A 26,982-nucleotide genomic window follows, 5' to 3' on the forward strand; every position below is an offset into this window, starting at 1 on the left:
ACAGCAGTTACCGAAGAGAAGAACAAAAAAAAAAAAGAAAAGAAAAGAAAACAATTTAGAAAAAAATTCAGCAGTTTTGCAGTATTAGTAAGAAAAAATGTGCATTTAATATTTTATTTACAGCTAAATCTAGAATATGCTGTAATAACCAATGTTCATGCTGAGTTACTGGAAAAGTTAATGAACATTCAGTATACCCTTAAAAGACTAGAAATGCATATTTCCCTTTCAGAAGTTGATTTAAAAATTTTGCTCCAATGCAAACACTCAGCAATCAATCAAAGTCTTGGTCAAATTATTAAGACACACAAAACACTACTCTTTCATGGTATCATATCTGGTATTATGTCAGAGACTTACAGAATTTTATAACATCTCTATATCAAGTAATCACAAAAGCAAATAACAAGTATTCTGCATGTTAGAAGATCATGACTGTTTTGTTGCTAGAATATTACTTCTAATATCTCCCAATATTTTTCATACAATGGAAGCGAGAAGTATTTCTTTCATTTGACTAAAGAAATATATTTCTCCTCTGGTAGTCATAGACTTTTACTTCTTTGTTTTCTTAAGACTAGGTAGCTTACTTAAGGCTCTTTAACTTTGTATATTAAAGACTAGATAATAATTAGCATAATACAAAGTTTTGCTCTAACAACTATTTGGAACAAGCAAAACTGATTTATACATGCCTATATACAATCATCATATTCATATTTTCCATTAAATATTCATTAAGGTTTTGGGGTAGAATGTTAAACAAGTTTAATTGATTCCTCAAAGGTCATACATATCATAAGAATTCTTCTAGGAATGAAAACAGTTCACTAGACAAGGCCTGGTATCCTGTATACAACGTCATTTGGCTTGTCCCTGTCTGGACCCTACAGTGAGTGCCCTTTTCACTGTGAATCATAAAGTCAATCCAATCAGAACAAAAAAATTTTACAGAGTGAATTTTGCAATAAAAAGCCATATAGGATGCTCTTGGTAGCTTACATTTGACTTCTAAATTCCATTCTCTTCCTAGTTACGGGGAATACAAAGCTATTGACCTTTGCAAATATAGCCTATTCATTTTTTTTTCCAGACTTCTGACTAATTAGACAACAGAAAGAAAAATGTGAGGTGAAACAGAAATCACCCTGGTCACTTTTCAATTTCTAGAACCTTGTCATTTTTTCATATAAATAGAGTGATTCTGATTGGTACAACAATGCCCAAGATGTAAAGGTGCTGAAAAAAAACCACACACACTGGGCCTAAGAAATGAGTTTCGTGGCAATAAGGATAGCCTCAGTAATAAAAATTCCTTTGACTGACAACATCCCCAAGATCTCCTCCAAAGAATCAGTGTCTGCAGCAAATCCTTTAGGAGAAAATTCATCCAACAGGTTACTCCACATACTCAGACCATCTTCTTAACATATTCATTTGTATATCATCAAATACCACTACGTGCAATCTATGGTTAACTAATCATTTTTTATTTCACAAATTTCAAACTCCTAATCCTGTGCACTACTTATGCCAGATGGTATGATGATTTAAAAAAAAAAAAAAAGAAAGAAAGAGAAGAAGAAGGAGATGGCTCTGCCTTTAAGGGATTATACTCACTTCTTCCCTTTTATTATTTTTTTTACAGTTGCAATGAGACTGCTCTCAGACACCTGATCTCCACCCACTTTATTTTTTATTATAAATTTTTTATTAGGATATATTCGTTATACGGGGGGATTCATAGTGACTAGTCCAAAGTCACCCACAACCAGCAAGTTAGAGAGATGTAATCTGAACATAGACCTACCTGCACCAGAACCCAGGCTCTTCACCACTTCTTTTTTTTCCAAAAATGAGCAAGGGTGATGGCATGGGAACCTCTACCCACAACTCTGAAATTAATAATGCCATCTTCTGATGCAGGAGTTGGCAAACTGTGGCTAGTGAACCAAATCCAGCCCGCCACCTGCTTTCATAAATAAGTTTTATTGCAAGCCAGTCATACTCATTTGTTTACATAGTATCTATGACTGCTTTCACACTATAATGCAGAGTAACTCACTATAACAGAGAAAGCCCACAAAGCTTAAAATATTTACTACCTAGCCCTTTATAGAGTTTGCCAACTTAGATCTATCCAACTATTGTCAGCGTTCATCATCTGGAAATTGGGGGCAGTAATAACCAACTTACCTATTTACAGTGATATTAAAGAAGATAAGAAGAGGGGATATCTGGAAAAATCTGATGATGGCTGGTACTCCAAAATGGGAACTGCAGTCTAACCCATGCTCTGGACTTATTTAGGAAAAAAATAGTAACCCCATCCTGCTCTATCTCACCATCACATCACATCTTACTCAGAGGTATTTTGCTGCCCCAAGGCACACACCCATCTCCCAATGCCACCAGTTGTCTCCTATTACAATCATCCTCAAAGCCTATTTCATGGCTTGCCTACTTCTGTCAGAACTGACATTCTCCCTTCGGCTGGATCTGTATCTCTGAAATAATTTTGAACATCAAAATCTACTGTTGTTCATTTGTGAGAACCTATTTATGCAACTTACAAACTTCATCTATATTCGACTCCCTAATCTAGTTCTAGTCCCAATTACTATGTCTCCAAACTGTATTTTCTTGGGCATTACCATGCTTTAGTAGGATATACCCTACTGGGTGCAATTATACTGTGATACTACAATGTAGTTTATTTATACTGCATTAAGCGCTGAAAATAAAAAGAAGAAACACTTGATTCCTACTCTCAGGAAGCCCAATAGCTAATTGGGAAGAGAGATATAAAATTTTTAAAAATTCCTACGCAAAGTGAAAAGTGACTTAGGAAGTGTGTGAATGGGGAGATACAAGCACAAGAATCATGTAGTAATTCTGACAGAGAGAGCAGAGTTGCTAAAGAGGACAATGAATATAAGCTAATAAAAATGAAGAAAAAAAGAGAGATCCTAAAGAAGAAAGAGATTAAAGAAAGATGAAAAACAAAAAAGAGGGATAGGATTTAGTACATAAAATTCCTCTTCAACCTTTTCCACTAGAACTGAGATTTTAAAACCAGAGGCAATTTTGTCTTTCAGGGGAAATTTAGCAATACCTGGAGACATTTGAGTGCAACAGTTAAGGAGACAGAGGTGTTACTGGTGTGAAGTGGGCAGAGAAAATGCCATACAACATCCTACAGTATAGAATACAGTCCTGTACCACAAAGAACTACCCCTGCAGAATGCCCACAGCACTACAGCTGAGCAACCAGGTTCCAGAGCCAGAAGCAGCTGAAGTAAAAGAGAGGACAAAGCTGAAATAATTCTAGGTTGTATTAGAACACTGACAATACAGAGATGGCAAGGAAGAAGAATAATTTGTGCCTGGATAACCTTGCTCACCAAAGCCAAAAAAGAGAGTGCAAAACTGAAGAGAGGGCAAGTTCCCGATGAAGGTTCCCCATCTAGAGGCTCATGAGCAGGGATTAACTTGAGACTGCAGAGCAGGGGCCTCAAGACAATCAATTGCAAGGCAAAGGAGAAAACAGGGCAAGAAGCTGGAGTGTGGCTCAAGTGGCAGAACTCCTGTTTTGCAAGTGTGAATCCCTGAGTTCAAACCTAGTCCCACTAAAAAACCAGAACTCATAAAACTCAAGCCAGACACAGAAGCTCATGCCTGTAATCCTAGCTATGTCAGAGGCTGAGATCAGGAGAAGCCAGTTAGGGCAAATAGTTCACAAGACCCCATCTCGAAAATAACCACAGCAAAATGGATTGGAGGTGTGCCTAAGCAACAGAGCACCTCTTTGCAAGTATGAAGCCTTGAGTTCAAATCCCAGTACCATCCAAAAACAAAAAAAGCCTATTAGTTTTTCTGTTACACATAATCCAGTACAACAAATAATTATTACACAGCTACTACTAAATGCAATGAGGAAAACACATAGATAAACAAGTCATAATCCTCGCCCTCAAAAAAACTGGATTCACTAGGGAAAATTAGATAAGCTTATGTCATAACTTGAGGGAAAATAAGACATGTTTTAAGAGAAATGCAAAAGGGTTCAAATACACACCACCTTGTAAAGGTTCAAAGCAGTAATAAAGAATATGTTTACTTAATAAACTCTTGTTGGTCAAATAAGAGAAAAAAATCATAGTAAATTCCATCCTTGACTGCAAAGCTTTGTATACCCAGTATAATTAACACAATTAGAAAAATAAAACATTTGTTACATCCAAATAACCCTGATAGCTAATACTATTCTAACAAGGCAAAAGGCAAAGCAGGATGCTCTCTGTAGGGTATCCCAATAGAAATTTTTACATTCTGCTGGAAGACCCAGGTAAAATATAACATCCCATATCCTAGAGCAAATCTTGTATCTCTGAGAAGCTCTTAGTTACGGTTTTTGTTTTGCTTTTTAACTTTGGGTGGGTTTATTTCTCCTGAGGTTAGAAAGCCATCCACAGGACAGCTCTTTCAATATTCTCCTCAGAGGAGCCTCAACATGAGAAAATAGCTAAAGAAATCCCTAATGGTGCAGCCAACATACATTTTTCATAAAGTGATTATCCTCCTGCAGCCTCAGCTTCCTAAGCTTTTTTCCTCCTTCTATAATTGTTTTCCTTGTAGGCTAGGCAACAATTACCTCTACTACAAGACTGAGGAGGTTCACAAGCAATATATTTTACAATACAAAAGTGTAGTGTCTCTGATATCTGGTGCTTTTATCACTAATTGCACTATAAAATGTGCTATTAAAACAGGGACAAACAAGATTGTAAAAATCACATAATGGACCATGACCACTTACAAAAGCCATTCATAAATGTTACTGTACCAGTTATGTTTCTTTAATTTTCAAGTTATATAATCATTTTTTTTAATTTTTATTTCTAAGGATATCATCAAGAAAGATATAATATATTTTATTTCTAAGGTATACCAGAAACAGAATAAAACATACATGAATGCTCTTGCATGTGTTGTTTTATACATTTGCTCAAAATTAAAATCACATAGTATGTCTATGAGACAATGTGCTATGCATAAATACTGAATTCCTAGTGATAAATAATGTGGTTCCTTGTAAAAAAATGACAGGTACAAAAATGCATTTAAACTTTAGACCATGGCACTGAAAGCACGGAGAAAAAGTATAGAAAAGTTCCCAAGTCCAATTTATGAAATATACAATACAACAGACCCAATAAAACATTTATATCTTAGGGAAGGAAAGAATGATCAAAGGGTGATATTACTGCCAGTTACTGGAGGACTGCAGGTCAGTGGAACTGCCCACAGTTTTTCACGTGCTGCCAGCACTCACTAGCTCATGGCTAACTGTCAAGCTGTAGATGAGCCTTTCCACCCCTTTGCTATTTTATTCACATGTGCAACTATCAAGACTAAAAAAGAATTAAAGAAACATATTTGCATACCCATAAATAACTCTAATGAATACTGAGATGGAATTAGAACTTTAAGTAATGATTCAGATGAAATGTTGAGATTATCTATAGGTTTCATTTATCCACTACCAGAGGTAAACCAATTGTAACAATACCATATGACACAAAAGAAAAGGTAAGTAGCCAATTTATGAATTGGGATCGTCTGTGGTTTTTTTTTTAACCAAGATAATATTCTCTAAGTGAAGAAGTAACTCATGTCTTGATTATAAATGTCAGTTATGAAAGTGTGATTAAGCTTAGGTTTCATAGGGGAAAAAAATCCACTATCGTGTGACTCCATCATACCTATTCTCAAAATATTTCTTTAAATCTTTTTAATGGCCTTACCTTACTAAAATCAAATTTTAATTTTAAAACAAATGATACAGAATGAATACAAATGTTTTAATTGTATCTTATCTGTTTTCCTCTTAGGAACTTTAACTAGTACTCAATCTTTCAAAAGAAGTACTAGCCAAAAGCCAAACAAATAATATATATAACAGTTACTCTAGTATCAGAAACAAACATCACTGAATTCAGTGAAATAATTTTTAAATATTTGAATGGCAAAAAAATCTTGCTTTTTCAAAATGTCAAATAATTGAAACACTCCAAAATTATGCTAAACAAATCTAAATAAAAATCAGAAGGTTATTTTCCACTAGTATCATCTCTCAAAAAATATTCTCTAAGACACACCAAAGCCATGTGACTAAATAAAGGTAAATGTGGCCTACACACTTCATGAGATCACACACGACTTACCTTGTCAGATGCTTCAGAAGCTAAGAGGTTAGTTGCAAGGGTTTGCAGTTTATGATGTGCCATGTTTTTAAGGGCAGCAAGACTACGTCTTGTCATAGCTTGTTTGAGGTTGACAGCTGGGTGACTTAGTGAATCTACTGCAGCAGGAACTGCTTCATCGCAAGCATTCAGTATCTCTACTGCTGTGATCCCCATCACACAACGATCCAATGCACCTGGAAGGCAAATATCACACACAACACTATAAAATTTTAAATAGTTCCTATCTGCAGAAAAAAATGGCACAATTTTTCTTCTGTAGGAACATACATCACTATTTTTGGCAGTACTGGGGCTTGAACACAGGACCTAATGCTTGCTAGGCTAGCTAGGCAGGTGCTCTACCACTTGAGCTACTCCGTCAGCCTGCTGCAGGAATATATTTTATCTCTCTCCCAGAAATATCTTTTACTACCTTTCTCTAATAATCTTCCATGTAGATTACCTCAATCATTTCTCTCCTTTAAAGCCCCTCACACAATTTCCCAAGAAAGTCAAGTTCAGAGTCAAGATTTCAACATCCTCCTTTAGACTATTCCATTCTTCTATTTCTGGGGTGGGTTTCCTTGTCTACTCCCACCCCTTTACACTACTGTAAACATCAAATATAAAGGTCTGACCTACCTCCAAGTTATATGTTCATATTAAAGAAAAAAACTTACTAAAATGCATTTGTTTTTCTCCTTGAATAAATTTTGAAGCTTCTCTTTCTCTAGGTGCCTCCACAAACAGAAAAGAAAAATTTTAACTTCTGTATTTCACCTAGAACTTTCCTTTCCCACACCCCTTTTGAATGGGTGAAACCACGAACTCGTACATGCTAGGCAAACACTCTAATACTGACAGTTCTTAGTCTGCAAATTTCTTGATTCTTATTCTTAATACCCAAATGCTTCCAGCATTCTTAATGGTCTGAGGAAACTGGTAATATACTTTTAATATAAATATAATTAGAAGTTTATTTTTCTTTGACAAATTCTATTAAACTTAAAACTCGCATTTCATTTAACACAGACATTCTCATCCTAAGATTTGTGCTAAATAATATATTTAAATACATATGCATGTGTGTACAGATATTATTATCTTAAAAATATAATAGAAAAAGTAAGAAAAAGTCCCTAGTATCTATCATTAGTAATGGATTCAAAAATATCATATATAATTTGAAGGAATATTGTAAAATTATAAAAACATTTTAAAAAATGAAGCTCATCTATGTCTATCAACATAGAATAAAAGCCATAACACTGGCCAGGCTGCTTGGGGCGCAGAGATCTGGAGGATTGTGAACTGAACAAAAAGTTAGGGAGAACACATCTCAACCAGTAAAAGCTCAGTGCCCTGACACCCTCGCCTGTCATCCCAGCTACTCAGGAAGTATCAGTGGGAAGACTGTGGTCCAGGCCAGCCTGGCCATGAATGGTAAGACTCTAGTCAAAAAAAAAAAACAAACAAAAAAAACAACTAAAGCAAACAGGGCTGGGGGTATGGCTCAAGTAGTGTGATACTTGTCTAAAAAGTGCAAGGGAGTTCAAACCCAAGTATTACCAGAAAAAAAAAAAAAAGCTACCACATGTCATTAAATGAGAAAAATAAGTTAGAGAAATAGTATCCATAATATGAAGGGGGAGAAGATATCCTACAGTTACAGAAAAAGAGGTTAACATATATTTATATGGTTGAATTACAAGAGAATTTCATATTCGTCTACATGAAGATCTATAATATATTGACTTTAAAATGTATTTTAATTATGTTTTGAAATACTGTGTAAAAAGTACAGTTATTTAAGTGAATTAAAACTAGATTTTGAAAATGACACTTACTGATGTTCTTTCAGATATCTTAAAGAATTGAGAATTTACTTCTAGCCCTTAACTCTTTATTAAATGTGGTTTGTAGTTGTAATGGAAAGTCTTAAGTGACTCTTATTGTTATCCAAAAGAGAATCAGTAATCAACAAACAAAATGAATTATAATAGAAAGGCTTAAGTGACTGTTAATGTTATCAAAAGAGAATCGTAATCAACAAACAAAAAGAGAATCTACTAGAAGCAGAATACCATGTGATTCATTTGCTCCTTCTATCGGTTTACATGTTTCCCTTTTGAACAATTAAGTGCAAAATTACTGAGTGAGGATAAGCAAAAGTAAGTGTCCATGTTGAATGTGGAGTGTGGTGGGCAGGAGAGAACCTGCAATGATCCAGAGCAGAATGTCTTGAGTGTGAGAGGGTGAGGAGGATGACTACGAGAGAAGGTGATGGCAAGAGTTTAGCATAGGAGGTTGTAGCCCCAGAAGCATGTGCATAAAGAGACAGTGCTGGAGCATGAACAAGAAAAGAGGGAACTCACACAGGGAGGCAGTCCAGCACAAAACCCAGGGGAGGACCCGAGGAGTCTAGCATAAAGGCAACCTGACCCAGGGTATTGATTTCTAAGATGGAGGCCCTCTAAGGGCCTCCACATAGTGCAGGGAAATGGTCTGGGGCCCAAAAAGGGTGAGGAGAGAATCTATGCAGGTAAACAGCTTTACACAAATGCTAGAGAGAAAAAGAATGTCCATACTGGGCAGAGGAGAAGCCAGTAATAGGGTATAAGAGCCAAGCTGAATGAAAAGGATGTCCATGCAAGAAAGCAAACTCATCAGTTTGCACTGTAAAGCATGACAGTGCTCAAAAGCAAAACAAAGCTGGGAGCTGGTGGCTCACACCTGTAATCCTAGCTACTTGGGAGGCTGAGACTGGAAGGATCATGGTTTGAGGCCAGCCTGGGCAAATAGCTCTCAAGACCCCATCTCCAAAATAAAGACAGGGTAAAATGGATTGGAGACATACCTCAAGCAGTAGAGCACCTGCTTTGCAAGCCCAAAGTGCTGAGGTCAAACCTCACTTCCATAAAAGAAAAAAGAAAAAAAATCATGCCTCACTAACCAAATTCAAAGTAAGGGTTTAGGATTATAAATGCACTGAATAAAACAGGAGTCCAAAAGTCTCCACATCAGCATAAATAAATGCATAAATAAAAGCCTTGATGAACAAATTATTTACATCATTTCAAAGTAGCTCACATCAAAATGCTTATTGTTTACAAAAGGGAAAAACAGTAACTTTCCAGTGAAAAAGTCAGAAAACACTACCTTAATTAAGTGCTCTAATACCAGATGAAACAGATTAAAATCACTTGTCATGATAGCACACAATGAGAAAAATGTCTAATATTCTTGCTAAAGATGTATATTTTGAAAATATGAGAAATATTCAAACCAAAATTGGGAAACATTTTACAAAACTGGCTAGTAAGATTCAAAAGTTTCGGTCTCTAAAGTAAAAAAAAAAAGACTGAGGAACTATTTTAGATTGAAAAAGTTTTAAAACTGCTATGCACAATTCTAGTTTAGATCTTTTTGTAATAAAAGACTTAATTGGAACTAGTGGACAAATTTATATGAAGTCAATAATATATCGATGTTAATTAACTTCCCTGATTTTGGGGGGATGGCTTTCCATCCCATGGGTGGAGGACAGAAAAGTAATCAACACAAGCCAAAAGGAAATAATATAGAGGTATAAGAGGAAAAAAACTCATTCCCAAGTGAAACCTATTAAACACAGAGAGAGAGAGAGAGAGAGAGAGAGAGAGAGAGAGAGAGAGAGAGAGAGAGAAAGAGAGACACGAAAGAGTACATTCTGCCTGAATCTTTAAAGATTTATAAAATTCAAATAAATAGAAAGAACTGCTGGTTTCTGTCAAGATGGAATAACAGGAATTGAATTTACCTTTCTACTTGAAACAACTAATAAAAAATAACACAATTTATGAAACAATGGTTTTCTAGACAAGAGACATTGTACAATTAAGGACAGTGATCCCTGAAAGACGGAAAACAAAGTCAATCCAATGATTGTTCCAACTTACCACCTTCAGAGTCTCCAGGCCACAGCACAAGAAAAGGAAACCCAGACAGAGCCTAAGGTAGCTAGAGTTTGCAGGACAGAGTACCAGAGTGGAGAAATCTGCACAAAAATCCACAGAAGTTTCTCTTTACTTATTAGGCTGAGTACTAAGTAGTACATGATCTGAGGAATCTACCCAGACACAAGAAAGAACTATCTGAAAGAATTAGAGGATAAAGCCACCAGTATCAAACAGAACCGTGAACAGTGGCTCTCTGACCAGCCAGATTGGAAGTCTCACCAATCACAGGCCACTGATGGGTAGTACCCGGAAGGTCTTGTCTTGCAGGGATTATAACTCGTTCCACAAACAGTACTGCTCCAGCCTAACCTAACAGTCTCTCACGCACGACCTGGAAAGCTCAGATTTGGCCCATAACAATGCTCAAAAAGATTTATGGAGATACAAAATGATCCAATATCAGGGAAAATAAGAAAATAAAATTCATAACATCTACTATCTAACTGAAAATTACTAGGTATGCAAAAAAGGAGGAAAATATGAACTATAATGAGAGGGGGAAAAAACAAATAAAAAACTCAATCCAGAGCTGACAAAGATGTCAAAATTAGCAGATAGGAACATTAAAAGTTATTAATGGCACCTCTAACATCCAACAATTTTGAATGGCAACATGAGAGATATCAAATGGCCAAAGTCAAAATTTTAGAAATGAAAACAATATTTGAGATGAAAAAATACTAACTATGAATAACAGATTAGACATTGTGGTGAAAAATCAGTAAACTTGAAGGCATAGCAATAAAAACTATATAAAATAAAATAGAGAAAAAATATTAAAGAAAGGATCACCAGTGAGCCATGGAACAACTACAAATGGCCTAGTAGATATACAATCAAAGTCTCCAAAGAAAGTCAAGAGAATAATTTTTGTAATAGAAGGAACAGTACAAATATAGAAGACATAATAGTTGACAACAGCTGGGTGCTGGTGGCTCACAACTATAATCCTAGCTACTCAGGAGACAGAGATCATCCTGGTTTGAGGCCAACCCCGAAAATAGTTCACAAGACTCTAGCTCGAAAAAAACCAATACAAAAAAGGGCTGGCAGAGTGGCTCAAGTGGTAGAGCGTCTGCCTAGCAAGGGTGAGGCCCTGATTTCAAACCATAGTACCACCAAAAAAAAAAAGAAAAAAAAAACCAAAATTGACAATGTGTAGCAATATGCTAAGAAAAAGAAACAAAATGGAATCTCTAGCATGTTAGATATTGCAGGCAAAAGGTCAAATATGCAACAAATACATTTGCTACTAAAATCTTCCACTAATAACCAAAGGTTGAATTGCAGTACTACTTCACCATTCCCTTCAGCAATTTTAGTAAAAAGACAAAATCATCAACTTTAAAAAATCAAAATAAAAGCATAAGACCATTTTTAAAAATTTCTTAGAGACACTAAGACCTTAGTTGTATAAACTATCATTCTTCACGTCTTTGATTGATTATCCATGCTTTATACCTGTTTTCAACAGATATATAAATATGCATTAATTCAGAATTCTCTGCTAAATTTGATTAATTAGGTTCAAAAAGATGACATGAATGCATATTTCATTCAGTTAATGTAAAACAGAAATATTAGAACACTCAGAGGTATAAAATTAATTAAAAAAAAAGGTTAACAGAAATAAGTAAATTGACAAGATTTATACACTAATTTCTAATACTATTTGTGAAGCATTAACTGAATTTAAATTTGTACAAGAATACCTATTATACACACACAAAAAAATATGAAGTGGTATTCACTTTTGCTATGTAGGAAAAAGGATAAAACAAGCACATGAGATTGCTGCTTACTCTTGCTAATGGCTAGACCAGAACATTTTCTAACATCACTCATTACTTAAGGTATGGTACTATTTGCCAAATAAATAGGATTCTGACCTTGTCAAAGGCTTCTGGGAATGACATGCACACTTACTGGCATATCAAATATGAAAAATGAGACAGTTGATTCCTGAAGCACAGAAACAGTTTGAAGTCAAAGCAGCCACCATGAGGTCAGTGGGTTACCTTCAATAGGCTCAAAACTGGGAGCCAAAAGATTCATCTGGCCAAATTTTGTTGCCAGTTTGACTCATTGTACAGCTATTTAGAGACATGAAAGAAAAATTTCCATGGCTCCATATCACTACTAAATATCCAATGCATCTAATAAAGATACCACAATAAAAAAAAAAGATTCTGGACGTCTAGCTCTCTAATTAAATTTTATATTACTTAGTTTCAATTTCATTTCATTAGGAAATAAACACTGAAAATAAAGTTACCCCTTTGAAGGGAAAAACAACTATAAAGAAATAACACACAAATGTATTAACAAAGACATTTTAAGTGTGTTTAAGCAGTAAACAACGTATAAACTGATTTTCCAACAAACAGAAAATTGCCTAGTGTACATGAGCAGGATTAGATGGCTTCATTTATGGAAACACATCCCCAAAATACTAAAAGGAGGGATCGAGTATCTCCTCAGAGTTTAAATATATTTCAACATCAAACCCTTCCCGAATCTGATTTATCTAGCTTCATTTTTTATTAATTTAATAAATAAATAAATTTAATAAATAAATAATGCCAATACCTTCAGGATGTACCTTAGTGACTCTCCAGGGACCTGTATCACTAGCTACAGCTTGAACAGCAAGTAGAAAAAAAGGAATGTATGTCTCCTATTATGGCTGAAATCCAAACTAAATTCAGTTTCTCTATTTTTATCTTGATTTAAAGATGTCATAGTGACTGATCATTTACACAAATCCTTCTGAAGATCACAGGATAACTGCAAAATTTCAGTATAACATATTGTGTTTAATCTAAATTGAGTTAATTATAACTCTTCTATTATCCCTATAGTTGAGGGCTATTTATCCCTATAGTTGAGGGCTATTTATCATTTCATTTTTAAAAACTTATTAGAAATGGAATTTTTTTCAGTAAGGTTTCATTTATAAAGAATTTCATATTCCATCTTTATTTGCAAATATATTTAAAGCATCTGAATTGTTAATGTATAATATATTTAAGTATTTTAAAATTTCAAGAAAATGATACTATCTTCCTTTAACATAATTTAAACAAGTCCTGGACAAGTTCACCATACTCTGTTTAATATACATTAATTAACTTGATATTTATAGTACTTTAATACAGTGTTTTCTAATATCATTACTACTATAAGAACTTTCTTTAATACTAATTCCCAAGGAAATATTTCTAAGAATAACTATACTGCCAAATTCAACAAGTTAACAAGTAGCATGTTTAATAACAAGAAATATGTACACATGCATGTACACACAAACTGAAAAACATACACACATATACATTCATATATACACACATTGCGTTTAACACACTTGGAAAAATTATCTCATTTTATTCTCCCTGCAACACTACAAAGTAGGAAATACCATTATCCTAACTACATGGAGAAATTGAGGGACAAAAGTCAGGTAACTTGTGATAAGTTACAGTACTTGCAAGCTGTCAACCCTAAACTCAAACGAAATAGTCTGATTACAGAGCCAAAGACAAGCTCTATATCTCTAGTTTGTGAGAGGGACCAAACCAACAAAAAAGACTAATCTAGCTATCAGACAGACTATAATATAGAGGGGCATAAACATACAAAATAACATATGTAGTATGATGGCAACTCTGTTTTTAAACCTGTCCAGAAACAGATCAGAAAGCAATGTGTCAATATGTTAACATTTGCCATTGAGCAATGGGATTTGGGTTTGTCCTTCTAATATTTTTGTGCTTTTAAAATTTGACAAAAAGTATGAATCTCTTTTACAACAGACAAGGGAATTTAAAGCTAAATGCAAAAATAAGTAAGTCTGACTGCCTTCCAAGAATGCTTCTTCCTTTTGTAAATGTCACAATGTACCCCAGCACAACAACAATAATAATAAAAAGAATGCTTCTTCCTCTTGTCAAGATGGCCTATGGATTACCATTTAAACTGAGGGAAATCAATAAAAAATTATTTAGCATTATTCCAAAAAGACTGAAAAGAACTCCCTATTTCATATCAATGCAAGAAGAAATATGTATATAGGCTGATCTGAAAAAGAACAATTTAAAACAAACAACAAAAGGTGAAGAAAAGGGGAAAAGTTAATAGAAGAGCTACATGGCACAATGAAGAACATAAAGAAAGGTTCTAATCACATATACATGACTCTTCAAGATTGTAAAGCTATAGTACATGTTTCAAAAAACCCTAAATAAAAACATTTGGTTATATGCTTAAGTATTTCCAGGGAAAACCATGGTAATCTGCTATATAAACATTTACTACCACCCATACTTTTAAAGCTACGCATTACTTGTTCTATACTACAATTCCCATACATCCAGTTTCTGAAACGTGAAATTTTACATGTTCTCTCTAGAGCTTGAAACATTCATTTCAATTGCCTCCTACAATTATTGGCCAACACTGTTTTTCTGCTATTGAAATAGTTTTATCTTTTTATACTGTTTCTGAATCTGACACAAAAATGGTTCCTTCATCTTACTCATGATACAGAAATCATTCATACTTTGTCATCTGTATATCCTCATCTGTATATTACCTTCTGTGATGTGTCTTCCAGAATTGGTGACTGCTCTATAAGCATTTGATACAGTACAACAAATAAGGGGATTCTTGCATATTTTCTGTTGATAATCATGAAAACTTTAGAAAACGTAAATATTTAGAGTATTTAGAAAAAAGCAGTGATTTGAAATAAAAGTAGAATCGTTTTACATTTCAGAGTTTTTATCTCACATGAAAGACTTAAATTTTTAGTCACATTTAGTCATTTAATTTTCTATTCTCTGTTCACACTTTCCTTACCAGTATCCATTTGCCAGACATACACAGAGCCATCTGAACATCCTACTACTAGGTAATCATCAGAAGGTCTCCACTTGATCACTTGAATAGGGAAAAGGTGACGAGATGCCAGCATGATGCATTTTTTCTCACGCAAACTTAGAAGTCCTACTGAGTGGTCACTGGCTACAGAGCAGATACAATGCTGCACTCTTGCCTGAAAAGAAAAATAAACTTGATTTTATTTAGATTAAATTTAGAATGAAGAGATCATGTCCTCCCATAACTTAACTGAAAATTAATTACACATTCACTACTACTGAAAGTCAACAACAATATTAGGTCATGCTGAACAATTTCTCCCTTTATATTATACATTAAACACACAGTTCGTTTATCACAATACTTTTAAAATACTAAATGAATCCTAGATTAAAGACTGGAAAACATGCTTTGGAAAATCTGCTGTTCAAATGTGAAGATGACCTTACTAAAATGATTGCTACCTCTGAGCAGGCAGAGCTGGAAAAAAATTGATCAGTTCTTGTGTGTTCTCTTTGCACAGTGAACTTTCCTTTGTTTGCTGTGAAAGCTTTCTGCAGTGCTTCTTTCTGTTTGTGACTGTCATTTAGACCCCTGCTCCTCCCTGTACCTTTGCTCAAAAACAGTACCTTCACGGTCCCTCTGCCATGATCATGCCTTGACAGCCACAGATACTTCACATGATCTGCAGATATGCATCCCCATTTCCTTTACAGCTCTGTCTATAATGCTGGCAGGTGCACCACCTCAACTACTCACATATAGCCAATTAAATATTATGCAGTGTATTTTCTGCTCATCTCTAGTTTTTACCCTCTAATTCCCTTTTAGAACATGAGAAATAAAAAGATAGTAAAACCTCTCACTACCAATAAAGAACTGAATCTACAATGTAGAAAATTAAAGTCTAAAGATTTCTATGATAATTTACAAGCAATTTAAAAAAACTTTTTAGTGACATGGATTATGCTTTCAATTCATATTGAGAGAAACTTTACAAAAACAGCTATGTAGAAGTCATTATTACGTACATTATGGCTATTTCTTGAGGATGAAGCCCACTACACTGCATATATACTCTCCTTCTGTGGGATCTAACAGAAAAACTTGTCAAACCTAACCCGGGTGGATTTCTCCTAAGCAAACAGACTGTTTTTAGCTAAAAATCAATACTTCACTGATTCCCCAAGTGGGAAATGCTGATAGGTATTAGGTGAAAAAGGTGGGGGAGGTGGTCAAATGTGCATGAAAAGCACTGAAGCTATGTAATTAATTGTTGTTATCAATATTGGATTTAACACAGAATTTCCAAGAACCTTTAGAAAGTTGATGTGAACATAGTTATATCGATAAGGTAATACAACATCATCCATCTCTAAATCTGTTTGAGCATGATAATCTCATTAGATCTAGTTTTAAAAGAACATACTTTGGGGAAAGCTGCTGTAACTGGCTCCTTTTATATTGCAGATGCTAAGAAACTCAGGACTGAATTTTCCCTAGATAACCGTATAGGATCTTGAGAACATATATTTGAAATGTGGACTCTCATTGGTCTTATTTGCTCCTTTCATTTTTCTCTTCACCATGATTTTAACTTTATTTTCACTTTGCTGAATAATTATTTTTGTAAACAACCTAAAATCATTTTTGAACAAAGGAGGGCATTAGTAAAACAAAGACAGCAGTAAGATTTAACTATTTAATTTGTCCTTAAATTCAAGCATTTTATTCTTCTATTAGCTTGATTTGTACTTTTGTTTTGTAATAAACATTATGAGTACTATAGTTGTTTACTAATTTTAAAAAGTTAAGAAAGCAAAGAAACAATCCTATAAGCCTTTATTAAACACATAGAATGTTCTTAAGCATTTGTTAAGCTTATTTATTTCATTTACCTTGATAAATACTCAATTGAAATATGAAATGTGATTTCTATTTTTTAAATGTAAATTAAGAACTGAGAGGCAACTGACTTCTAGCACATAAACACTAGTTTTATAATTAACAAATAAATCAAAACAAAGTGACAAACTACACAAATCATTTAAATTTGGGCACTGTAGAGAAAAACTGGGTAAACATATACACATGCACGTGTGTGCACATGCACATACCATGATGCCTTTATTTTCAATTATTTCACAATACATAAAATATTTATCAGTTAGGCAAGACATACATTGCTAACTCAGGACAAAAGACAATTTAATACAATGGATACTTTGCATTCCTACAGATAATCATTAGTACTAGAATTGGATTCATTATAAAATGAATAATAGACACATTATCATAGATAACTGCTATGTCAAGGGTTAACTAGTATTCTTATTTTGCAACATCAATCTGATAAAAATGTTTGTTTTCGTAAACAACCTAAAATCAATTTTTGAAAAAAAGTATCCTTATTTATTTCTTATTTATTTCTTTCATCAGAGAAACAATGATCTTTTTCTCTGGCCATGATTAACTAAAAAGAATGGTTCCTAAGCAGCCTTGTTTTTTCAATCTATTTACATCCCTTCAACTGGCACATCCATCACTACTTCTGATTCTAAAACTTCAACTCATGACCTCTCCAAAATCTTCTTTAAAAAAGAGTTCATCCTAGTCAGGCATGGTGGCACAAGCCTGTAATCCACATTCAGAAGGCTGAGGCAGCAAGATCAAGAGTTGGAGGCTAGCCTTGGCTTCACAGTGAGATCCAAGACCCCGTCTCCAACAACTGCCCCCCAAAAGAGCTAATCCTTAGTTAGTGCTTTGTGCCTGACAGACTTGCTAGTCCCCAAGCCCAAAGTCATTTCATTAATGTTCACATACACTCTAGTCATTTCTTTTCAAAACACACAGAAATGAAGCATGAGTCAATATGAAGTTTTGCCAGCATTCTTTACCATGTTGTTTACTATACTGGGTGTATCTAAAATTCTGACCAATTATAAATCACAATATCTAAGGTGATATACAGTTAGTGCTAACCACAGAGCTCATATCTCTTTACCATAGTTTATAATCTAGTAGAGACAGGACTGGATTCAATATGCAAACAAAAAAGGCTTTCCCATTCATATAAGGAACTTGACTTTCAGCATTATCAACCCTTCATGAGAAGCTACATTCAGAACATTCACCCTCCACACAGATATGCAGGCCTATCATTCAAAGATCAAAGGAAATTTAATCCACCCTTATAAGATTTCAAAGTTCTACATATTACTCATAGTAAAAATAAAGGACATACAAACAAATATTAAATAACAGCACAGGTTCAGCTTTAAGGAGTAGATTATTGCATCTAATTTTCTGAAGGTTAAAAAAAGAGCTTTAACTCCAAATATTCTAGTTTTTCATTTCCAGATATGTATTCTATTAACACATGCATTTACCTAAATATGTTTTAAATAAAAGTTTTATTCCTTTCTCACAATGTAATAATGATGAATTGGTAAGTGATATGCTCCAATGACAGTTCTAAACATTATATGCCATCTTATAAGTGATAAAAGATATTTGAAGAGTTAACTTTAGCTTTCCTGTAATAAAAAAAAAGTCTTGAAAATAGCGAAAATAATCAAGGAATTAAAACAAAAGAAATCAATATTACTAAGCACAAGAAAGCATAATTATTAGAGGTACTTAACTCACGAGAAAAGATGGCTCTCTGCTTTTTAAATATGGATTAAAATAAATGTAATTTTCTTCTTTCAAGAAAATGCTAGCCTGACTCATATAAAGAAAACTGGCCTGGAGTGGAAATGACCCAATAAAGTAAAACCTCATTAATTCTGATTCCACTAATTAATTTTGAGTTGATGGTTACCTTTGCAGCCTGTGTGAAACAAAATGGTATAAACAAAACAAATGTCTAGCCTATTTAATATAAAAGGAGAAACACAATTCAAGCACTACTTTGGTATTAACTTTAATTCAAACAATAAACAAAGTAATAATAAATAATTATTGGCTATCTATTAAATAAAAGCACTTAAATGACTTGGTAGAACACAATTAACTTGGTTTTCTTTTATCTGTCCTCAAAATTATTAAAGAAGTATTTATTAAAATAGCTCATAATTTATATTTCTTCCTGATTTAGGTCCAGCTTCACCAGACAAGGTGAATTAACACAATTCCTTTCTTATAAATTCTAGAGATCTGAATTACTGAGCTACTTTACCTACAATGACTAATTCTATAACCTGATAAATTCCATTCCATTTTATGTTTTTCCATTTCAACCTGGAAAAATTATGTAAACATGATTTAACATCCAGGGCATTATAACAAGATAATGTACAAAACATTTAAATGGTATAATTAAAATGAGACTACAACTAAAAAATGTGAATCTCATATCTTTAAACTTATTTGAAAAGCATTTATGCTCTAAACCCTTTGGATCACATACCTATGCATTAAAACTTTTGGAATGTATTAAATATACATGCACACAATATATAATATATAATACATTCCAAAATCTTTAATATATAATATATATGTGTATGTATATATATAAATTTTATAAAATATGAACATGTACATTTTAAAAGGATGACTCGAAGTTTAAATACACATTTAAAATGAAATTTTTCTTTAACATCTCACTAATGTTAAAACTTCACATTAATATCTCACTAATGCTAATAACCTCAAAAAAAAGGTGTGAGGGGTGTTACAGACTTGGTTCGGTGGTACAGTGCTTGCCTAGCATGCACAAGGCTGTGGGTTCCATCCCCATCACTGCAAAATTTAAAAAAAGAAAAAGAAGAACTATACAATATAATGTACAAATCCCTTAAGGAACCATTTTACCTGGAAGTACATGGGTGAAGCAGCAACGGCACCCTTCCTGTGCCAGTTTGTTCCCATCGGGTGATAGAAACTAGTGAGGGTATCATTGTCCATCCATCTAGTAAATTTCCATTTCTTAAGATTAAGAAGAACCAATAAATAAAAATTCTAATATTTTCTTCCTATATCCCAATTGACTGTCATAATTTCTACTTCAGCAACCATTGCTATCAACTAACACAAAGTTTGCAAACACAAATTCTATTTAAAATTTGTTATTTTAACGGGGAATTAGTGCAGCGTGGATTGAGCATCCTATCAACTTCACTCGTATTTTATAGGTGAAAATTATTCACCAAATTAATTCCTCCCTGGAAGTAATATACATTAATGGTATCAAAAGACTAACAATAAGCAACAGAATATTTAACCAAGTAAAAGTTCTCTTTTTTTGACAAACAATTAAGATAACTAGGGCAAAAAGAAGGGGAAAGATAGAGGATCAACGCAAGTATATTCCAAGGTAAGTTTTCAGTTTTCAAAGAATTCTAATCCTAAACCAAATAAAGGCTCATTGAATTTGCCAGTAACTAATCCTCACAGTACATTAGCGCTGAACAGCAGAATGCCACAAGCTATCAGAGAAGCTGATAGAGTCAGAATATACCACCTAGGTCATCCAGTCTGACCTTACACATTTTACAAGACTTCATTTTAAACCATTCCCAGAAACCTCTTATGTAACCTGTTCCTAAGCATCTGCCATGAATTATAGAAATTAGAGACAGCAAGTTTATCCCACTCACTAGCTCTCTGGGGAGACAGATGAGTCCACTTTCCAACATTTCCCAGTGTAAATAATATATATTTTTGCTTTCTGCTTTTGCTAATTTGTTTTTGAAACTACATCACTTCTTTTTTTTGTATCACTTGAGGAGTAATCTCATATTTGCCCAAGCAATTTTCCCTTTGTATGAATATCCTCTAAATATATGAACACTCTATTTCTCCTTTTAAATATGTCCATCATTAGACAAGCTATAAATGACCAGCTTCTTTTGCTCATAAATCAATCCCACTATTCTCTTAATCATTATTTCTTGTATTTCCCAGAACTCTTTCTATGGAACATAAATGTACCATGAAGATGCATCATTTATCATTTTTAAATATTCTACCTGAGGGAAAAAGAACCTATGAAATTAAATGTTAATTTCATTTCCATACTTCCCCAAAACTAGATCAAAACAAATTTTAAGTTTCAGAAATCCATCCTTTAAAAAAAAAAGAAAGTAGACCTCTGGTTCTTTAGTATGTAGTTTATAAAATAAGACCAAATGATCCAACCAAAATACTGATATGCCAATTAATTGGATAATTATACTCTAATTATCCAATTAAGATAAGACTCTTCTGGATTAGTTTTAACACCTTCTTTTATTCACTGTGTATACACAAATGATAGCAATAAAAGATAGAAAAAAGTGGGCTAAATTAGAATTCTCCTTTTTCTTCAACTGCTTCCTTAAAAAACAGCAAGTAAACATGAAGAAATTAATATAAGATCAGGAAGATACTACATATCAGAGAACAAAAGATTTACTTACAAGCTTAGGAAAGAATGGATAATTTTTGTCCATATCTTATCCCACAAACATAAATAAAGTTCTGATAAAGTATTTTCTGTTTGTTTTAATCCAGCCATTGCTTTTAATCAAATGTTATCAAATTTCAGAAGTCCAAGCTTTCAAAAATATGAAAGAAGCTGCACAGAAAAAAATAAATTTTATAACATAAAAACTGAAAATATCTGTAGGTTAAAAAAATTCAAAAGTAAATAATAAACCAAAAGGAGGTTCCAATGACAGAGGCAACATAAGCTTAATAATTTAGTGACGAGCTCCTTCAAACAGTAATATCTCCAAGATAAAAAGAAAAAAACAAAAATATAGGCAATATCAAAGGACAAGAAAAAATACAACTTAAAAAATTCACTGAAGTTGTTACAAAAAATTTCAATATTTTTAAGCATGGTGGTGCATGTGTGCAATCCCAGGACTAAGGAGAGTTTCAGGTCAGCCTGAGCTACATAACAAGTTCCAGCCTAGGGGAGGCTATGAGACCCTCTCTCTCAAAAAAAAAAAAAAAAAAATGAAGCCCTGGATAACTATCCACAGTATAGTCAGAAGAATATAACAAATGGATTTTAAAAGTCTAGAGAAAAATATATGAAAACAGGTTAATTGTGGTTCTCTTATATGTGGAAAGATAACAGGTGGACTTTTAACTTCTTAGTTACATCTATTTCCAAAAATTTGAGCAATTTGTACATATAAATCCAGTTAGAATTAAGACTGTACCATATATTTAAGAAGCAAGTAATGTACTATAAGTAAAAAAAGGGGGAACTGAAACTAAAAGATTCCAACCTGAGTAATTAAAAAAGAAAAAATTAAAGGTAAGTTTCAAGAGAGCTGAGCAATGAATGGTTCTCTACAAGAAACCAAACATTTAGGAATTTGAAAGAATGTGCTTTATTCTACAAGGTAAAAGACAAGTTTTAATTTTTACTTTACTGAATATTTATATTAAGAATACCTCAAAATCACATTTACTTAAATAAATTAATAATGAAAAGTGTCAAAAACTTGGAGAAATGCAATTTCTAAAGAGAATTAAATCTGTTAGGAGGAAGTATGCAAGGAGGATAAGTTCATCGAGTCAGATTACTCAGGATCAAGTTTGAGCTCTGTCACTTGCTCTCTATGTGACTTGAATAAGTCACTTAAATTCTCTGAGCTTATTTCTTTGTATGATAGAAATAACCATATCTCCCAGAAATACTATGTGAATTAAATGAAATAATGTACATAAACAAATTAGCAAAGTGAATAAGATATTACGAGTACAAAAAATGATTATAGTTAATAAGACCTACACCTTTCAAAATATTTATCATCCTATGTTATAACTGCCTGCTTACTAGTCAGGCTTCCTCATTAAGTTAAATTCTATCAAACAGGGACTATATCTTACTATTATATCCCTGGTCCTAATCTAAAACATGTTGTACCTAACCAACTGAATAGTAACCTTAAAAGATAATTCACTTTTTCCTAATATTTTGTTGACATTTTAAAAGAAATTATAACTTCTGTTGAAATTGTCTTATCAAATTCTCAAGAAAAAGCAATCTTTGCTTTGTGTCATACTCTCTTCACCCTAAAAGAAAGACATGAATATAAGCAACTACTTCATTCACAATGTCTAGCACCAAATCACTTCCATTACTTTTAAAAAAATATGCCCAGTGGAATCTTACTTACTATCAAGGGTATGACTTTAGATATAAAAGAACCTTTACAAGGCTGAAGGTGAGGCTCAAGTGATAGAGTGCCTGACTAGCAAGCATGAGGTTGAACTCAAGCTCCAGTATCACAAAAAAAAAAAAAAAACTGCAAAAGAATTTCTAAATTTCTTAAATGTCTGGTACAATATCAGCACATCAAAATACGGATACAGCTTTCTCATTATCGGCAAAGGGAACCTTTACTGACAGTCCTTTGGTATAATACTGATTGTTTCAGCTTCCTATCTAACAGACAGGCTAGGCTATAAAATTTGAATGCATAGATAGTATACATAGCAAGAAAAAATTAAATTGTATTCAATACATTAGTATATGATAGTAGTTTAAAATCAGAAGACAGCTGCCTATAATCCCAGCCTCTGGGAAGTGGAGGTAGAAGGACTGAGAGTTTTAAGGCCACCATGGGCTACTCAGTAAGTTCAAGGACAGCCTGAGCTACATAGCAAAACCTTGCCTCAAAAAACCAAGGTCTAGGGATATAGCTCAGTGGTAGAGCACTTGCGTAGTATGCACAAGATCCTGGGTTTCATCCCCAGCACCATAAAAAAAAAATTAGAAAACATAAAATTATAAGGAATATACCAACCAAAATGCAATTGGTATCTTAAATCTTTTGTGCTTTCTAAATAAGAATGAGAGCTGTATTTGCCTACATCTGCATACAGTTACTTACAAACCTAGAAAACTAGTTAAGTTTAAAGATTACAAACAGGATGATGGAGAATTATGCAAATACAATGGTGGCTGTACAGACCTATTTGTACTCTTTTGAAGGGTAATTTGGCAATATACCTGTTCAAATGCCTTTAAAATTAGAATGCTTTTTTTTTTTTAACATCAATTTCAAATTTAAGAATTTACTTGAGTAAAAAGACATTCTGGAGCTGCAAAAATGCTTACTATTACTGATTCTTACCTCCAGAGTTGGTAAAAAAAAAAAAAAATTCTAAAATGTTCAACAAAATTAAATAAATTATAGAATATCACTAAAAAATAATGCTGCAGTAATATATTTGGAGATATAGAAAGATAACCAGGCAATCTTTTATAAATGTCTGTATTTTCTGCCACTATGCATTATTTAATTTTAAAAAATAAACTTAATTTCAAAAAGATGGTGCAAAGTTGTATGTTTTGCATAAAAACATACAAATGGACTCAGAATTAAATGCAAGAGAAAAAAGAATATTACAGAATATTGTATCTTTTAAAAATAATGAGTTTTGCTTCCTGCTTACGCTTAATTTTTATTAATAAAGTTGATTTTGCTTGCTTCAGAGAATATGCTATATTTACTACTTTTGAAATGTAGTATTCAAAGTAGGTTAATAACAAAAATTCAGATTCAAAAATGTGAGATAAAAGCTAATTTGGGCAAAAGCTTTCAGCACATTTTTAGAACAGTGTAATTATTGAAAAGAAAACCTAATTCATTAATTGCTTTTACTGATAGTGAACGTTAGTCACACTAATACACATTTACTCACAATTACCATGGATACCATTCTATCCGTTTCCAGGACCTCAATGAAGACACAAACACTAATATTTCAATTAGTTTCAATTAGTTTCAATTTCATGTTTTCACAAATCCATGCTGCCCCCTTCTGGATATTTTTGGAGATTATGTGACAATAAAAGTTTAGTAAGATGCAACAAATGAAAATAAAATTTTAGTAAGGAACTCAGCCTATGTGTTCCCATGCAGAAACATAAACACTGAAACCAAATATTTAATTCTAAAACATTTCCCAGAAATTCTATTCTTAATAGTTCTACCAACAGAAAAATAGTTCTGATACTTTAATCATCAATGTGAATGAAGGAAATAAACATTAAATACATATTTACTGAAAGTAAATAAAATGTGATACTTAAGTCACATTTTCTGTTCCCATTCATACCTCACCCCCAGAAGCAAACCAGGATCTGAACTTGGTACTTATCCTTCCAGCTTAATTTTAATGCTGTAATCCCAATCCATAAACATGCAGAATAGATTTGTGTGTTTTTAAAATATAAGTAAATGGTATGAGATCATTACACATACAAACACACCATGTCATATACTGCTACCCACTTCAACTGAAAATCAACTGAGAAAATGTGAAAAGTTAAATGTAAAGACACTGCTACAGTTATTTATGTAGGAAATACTCGACTGGGTCACATGTGCTATTTTTTAATATCTGACTTTTCATTACTGTCAATCATTCTATCTGATTTATTAAGGGAAGTGTTTTATACTGCTCTCTTGATATTTTAAAATTATTTTCATTTCAGTATTCTTTCCTAAGTCTAGTTTTTCAGTAACTTAAATGAAAATAAAAAGTTTCCAGATCTTGGCAAGTAGATTATACTAGAATTTATAGCAAGAGGAGAACATAAATAGCAGGGGGAGGTACACTAAGCTAGGTAGAGGGAAGGTGTCAGATCATTCTCACATGCCCCTACATAATTCTAATGACAGACTAAGAGGAGTTTCCAGCTGCAGCATGGGAGGCATTAGAAAAGCTCCCTTCCCTCTCTGCATGCCTCTGCTACAGACTCCCCAGTCAAAAGGCACATGAATTCTTTTGGCCTCCCTTCTCAGGCTTTCAGAATTCACCCAAGTTTACTTTGGACAGCTATTCAAACCTGGAGAGCATTCTATCTCTTAACTAGTCTGTGTTGCTCAAATCTTAGTTGTCTGAGTAAGATTAAGCTAAGGTTTATATTTCTGAAGTATGAAAACACTACAGTATAGAAAAACTCTAGAAGATGAATAAGATATTGCAATCAGAATACGGAGAGTCAAAGAGCAGGAGAACAGGAGAGAAAGAGAAACTTGCTTTTCACTGGTAACCTTCTGCATTTTACACTATACGTGACTTATCTATAAAATATTTAATAGTCCAAATACAGAAGAGAATTAATAAGCCAGTTTAAATTACAGCAAATCTTTTTTCTCTCCTTTTATTTTGTTTTTACATTACTTACATGTGTATATATTGTTTGTGCCACCTCCCCCCCACCCCCGATCCCTTCCCCCTCCCCCAGCAAACCAGTTTTTAAAAGAGTTTTTCTTCTTCTAAACGGTCTTTTATGAGGATATAGCTGACTGGCAGAATACTCGCCTGGCACATGTGAGGCCCTGGATTTGATCCCTAACAATACACACAGTAAAAAGTAAAAATAAATTTAAAATAAAATAAATAAGAAATCACCTATATGAATACTTAAAGTGGCAATATAATTTAATAATAATGAAAACATTCCACTTTAAATTTGAATCCAATTAAAACTGCATAAGAACTATCACATCTGAATAACAATATATAAGGACAAAACCAATATAAAAACAATCAACACAACTTGCAATGACAAACAAAATAGTATCATACTTTATATTATATAACTTACATGCTATCTATACATATAGTCTCATTTTAAACAAATATTTCATTTCCATTTTCTTTCATATATACATATAATACATTTTGTTCTACCAAGAAACCAAACCATCAAAAAGTAATGAAAAAAAAAATCAACATGCATTTCTTCCTCTACACTCAATAATCTTAAGAAAGAAACAGAAATAGTATAAAACCTAACATTAGAGAACTCAGAACTACAAATTCTAGCACTTCTCACAAAGTCAAAATATAGTCAAACAGTTCTTTTTGAGTAGTTTAACAAAATTCCTTATTTC

At 33.2% G+C, this 26,982-nt stretch overlaps 1 protein-coding gene across 6 annotated transcripts in view; it reads right to left on the bottom strand.

Moving 5' to 3' along the window:
• Nucleotides 1-26,982, bottom strand: part of Wdr7 (WD repeat domain 7) — a 329,483-nt gene that overhangs the window by 233,459 nt on the left and 69,042 nt on the right. For all 6 annotated transcript variants that reach the window (XM_074069754.1, XM_074069755.1, XM_074069752.1 and 3 more), the window contains exons 13-14: nt 15,104-15,299; nt 6,228-6,442 (exon numbers count right to left, since the gene is read on the bottom strand). In XM_074069754.1, coding sequence (XP_073925855.1) covers nt 6,228-6,442; nt 15,104-15,299 — 411 coding nt within the window. The remainder of the gene's footprint in view (nt 1-6,227; nt 6,443-15,103; nt 15,300-26,982) is intronic.

Source organism: Castor canadensis, chromosome 4, assembly GCF_047511655.1.
Source record: "Castor canadensis chromosome 4, mCasCan1.hap1v2, whole genome shotgun sequence".
Taxonomy (NCBI): domain Eukaryota; kingdom Metazoa; phylum Chordata; class Mammalia; order Rodentia; family Castoridae; genus Castor; species Castor canadensis.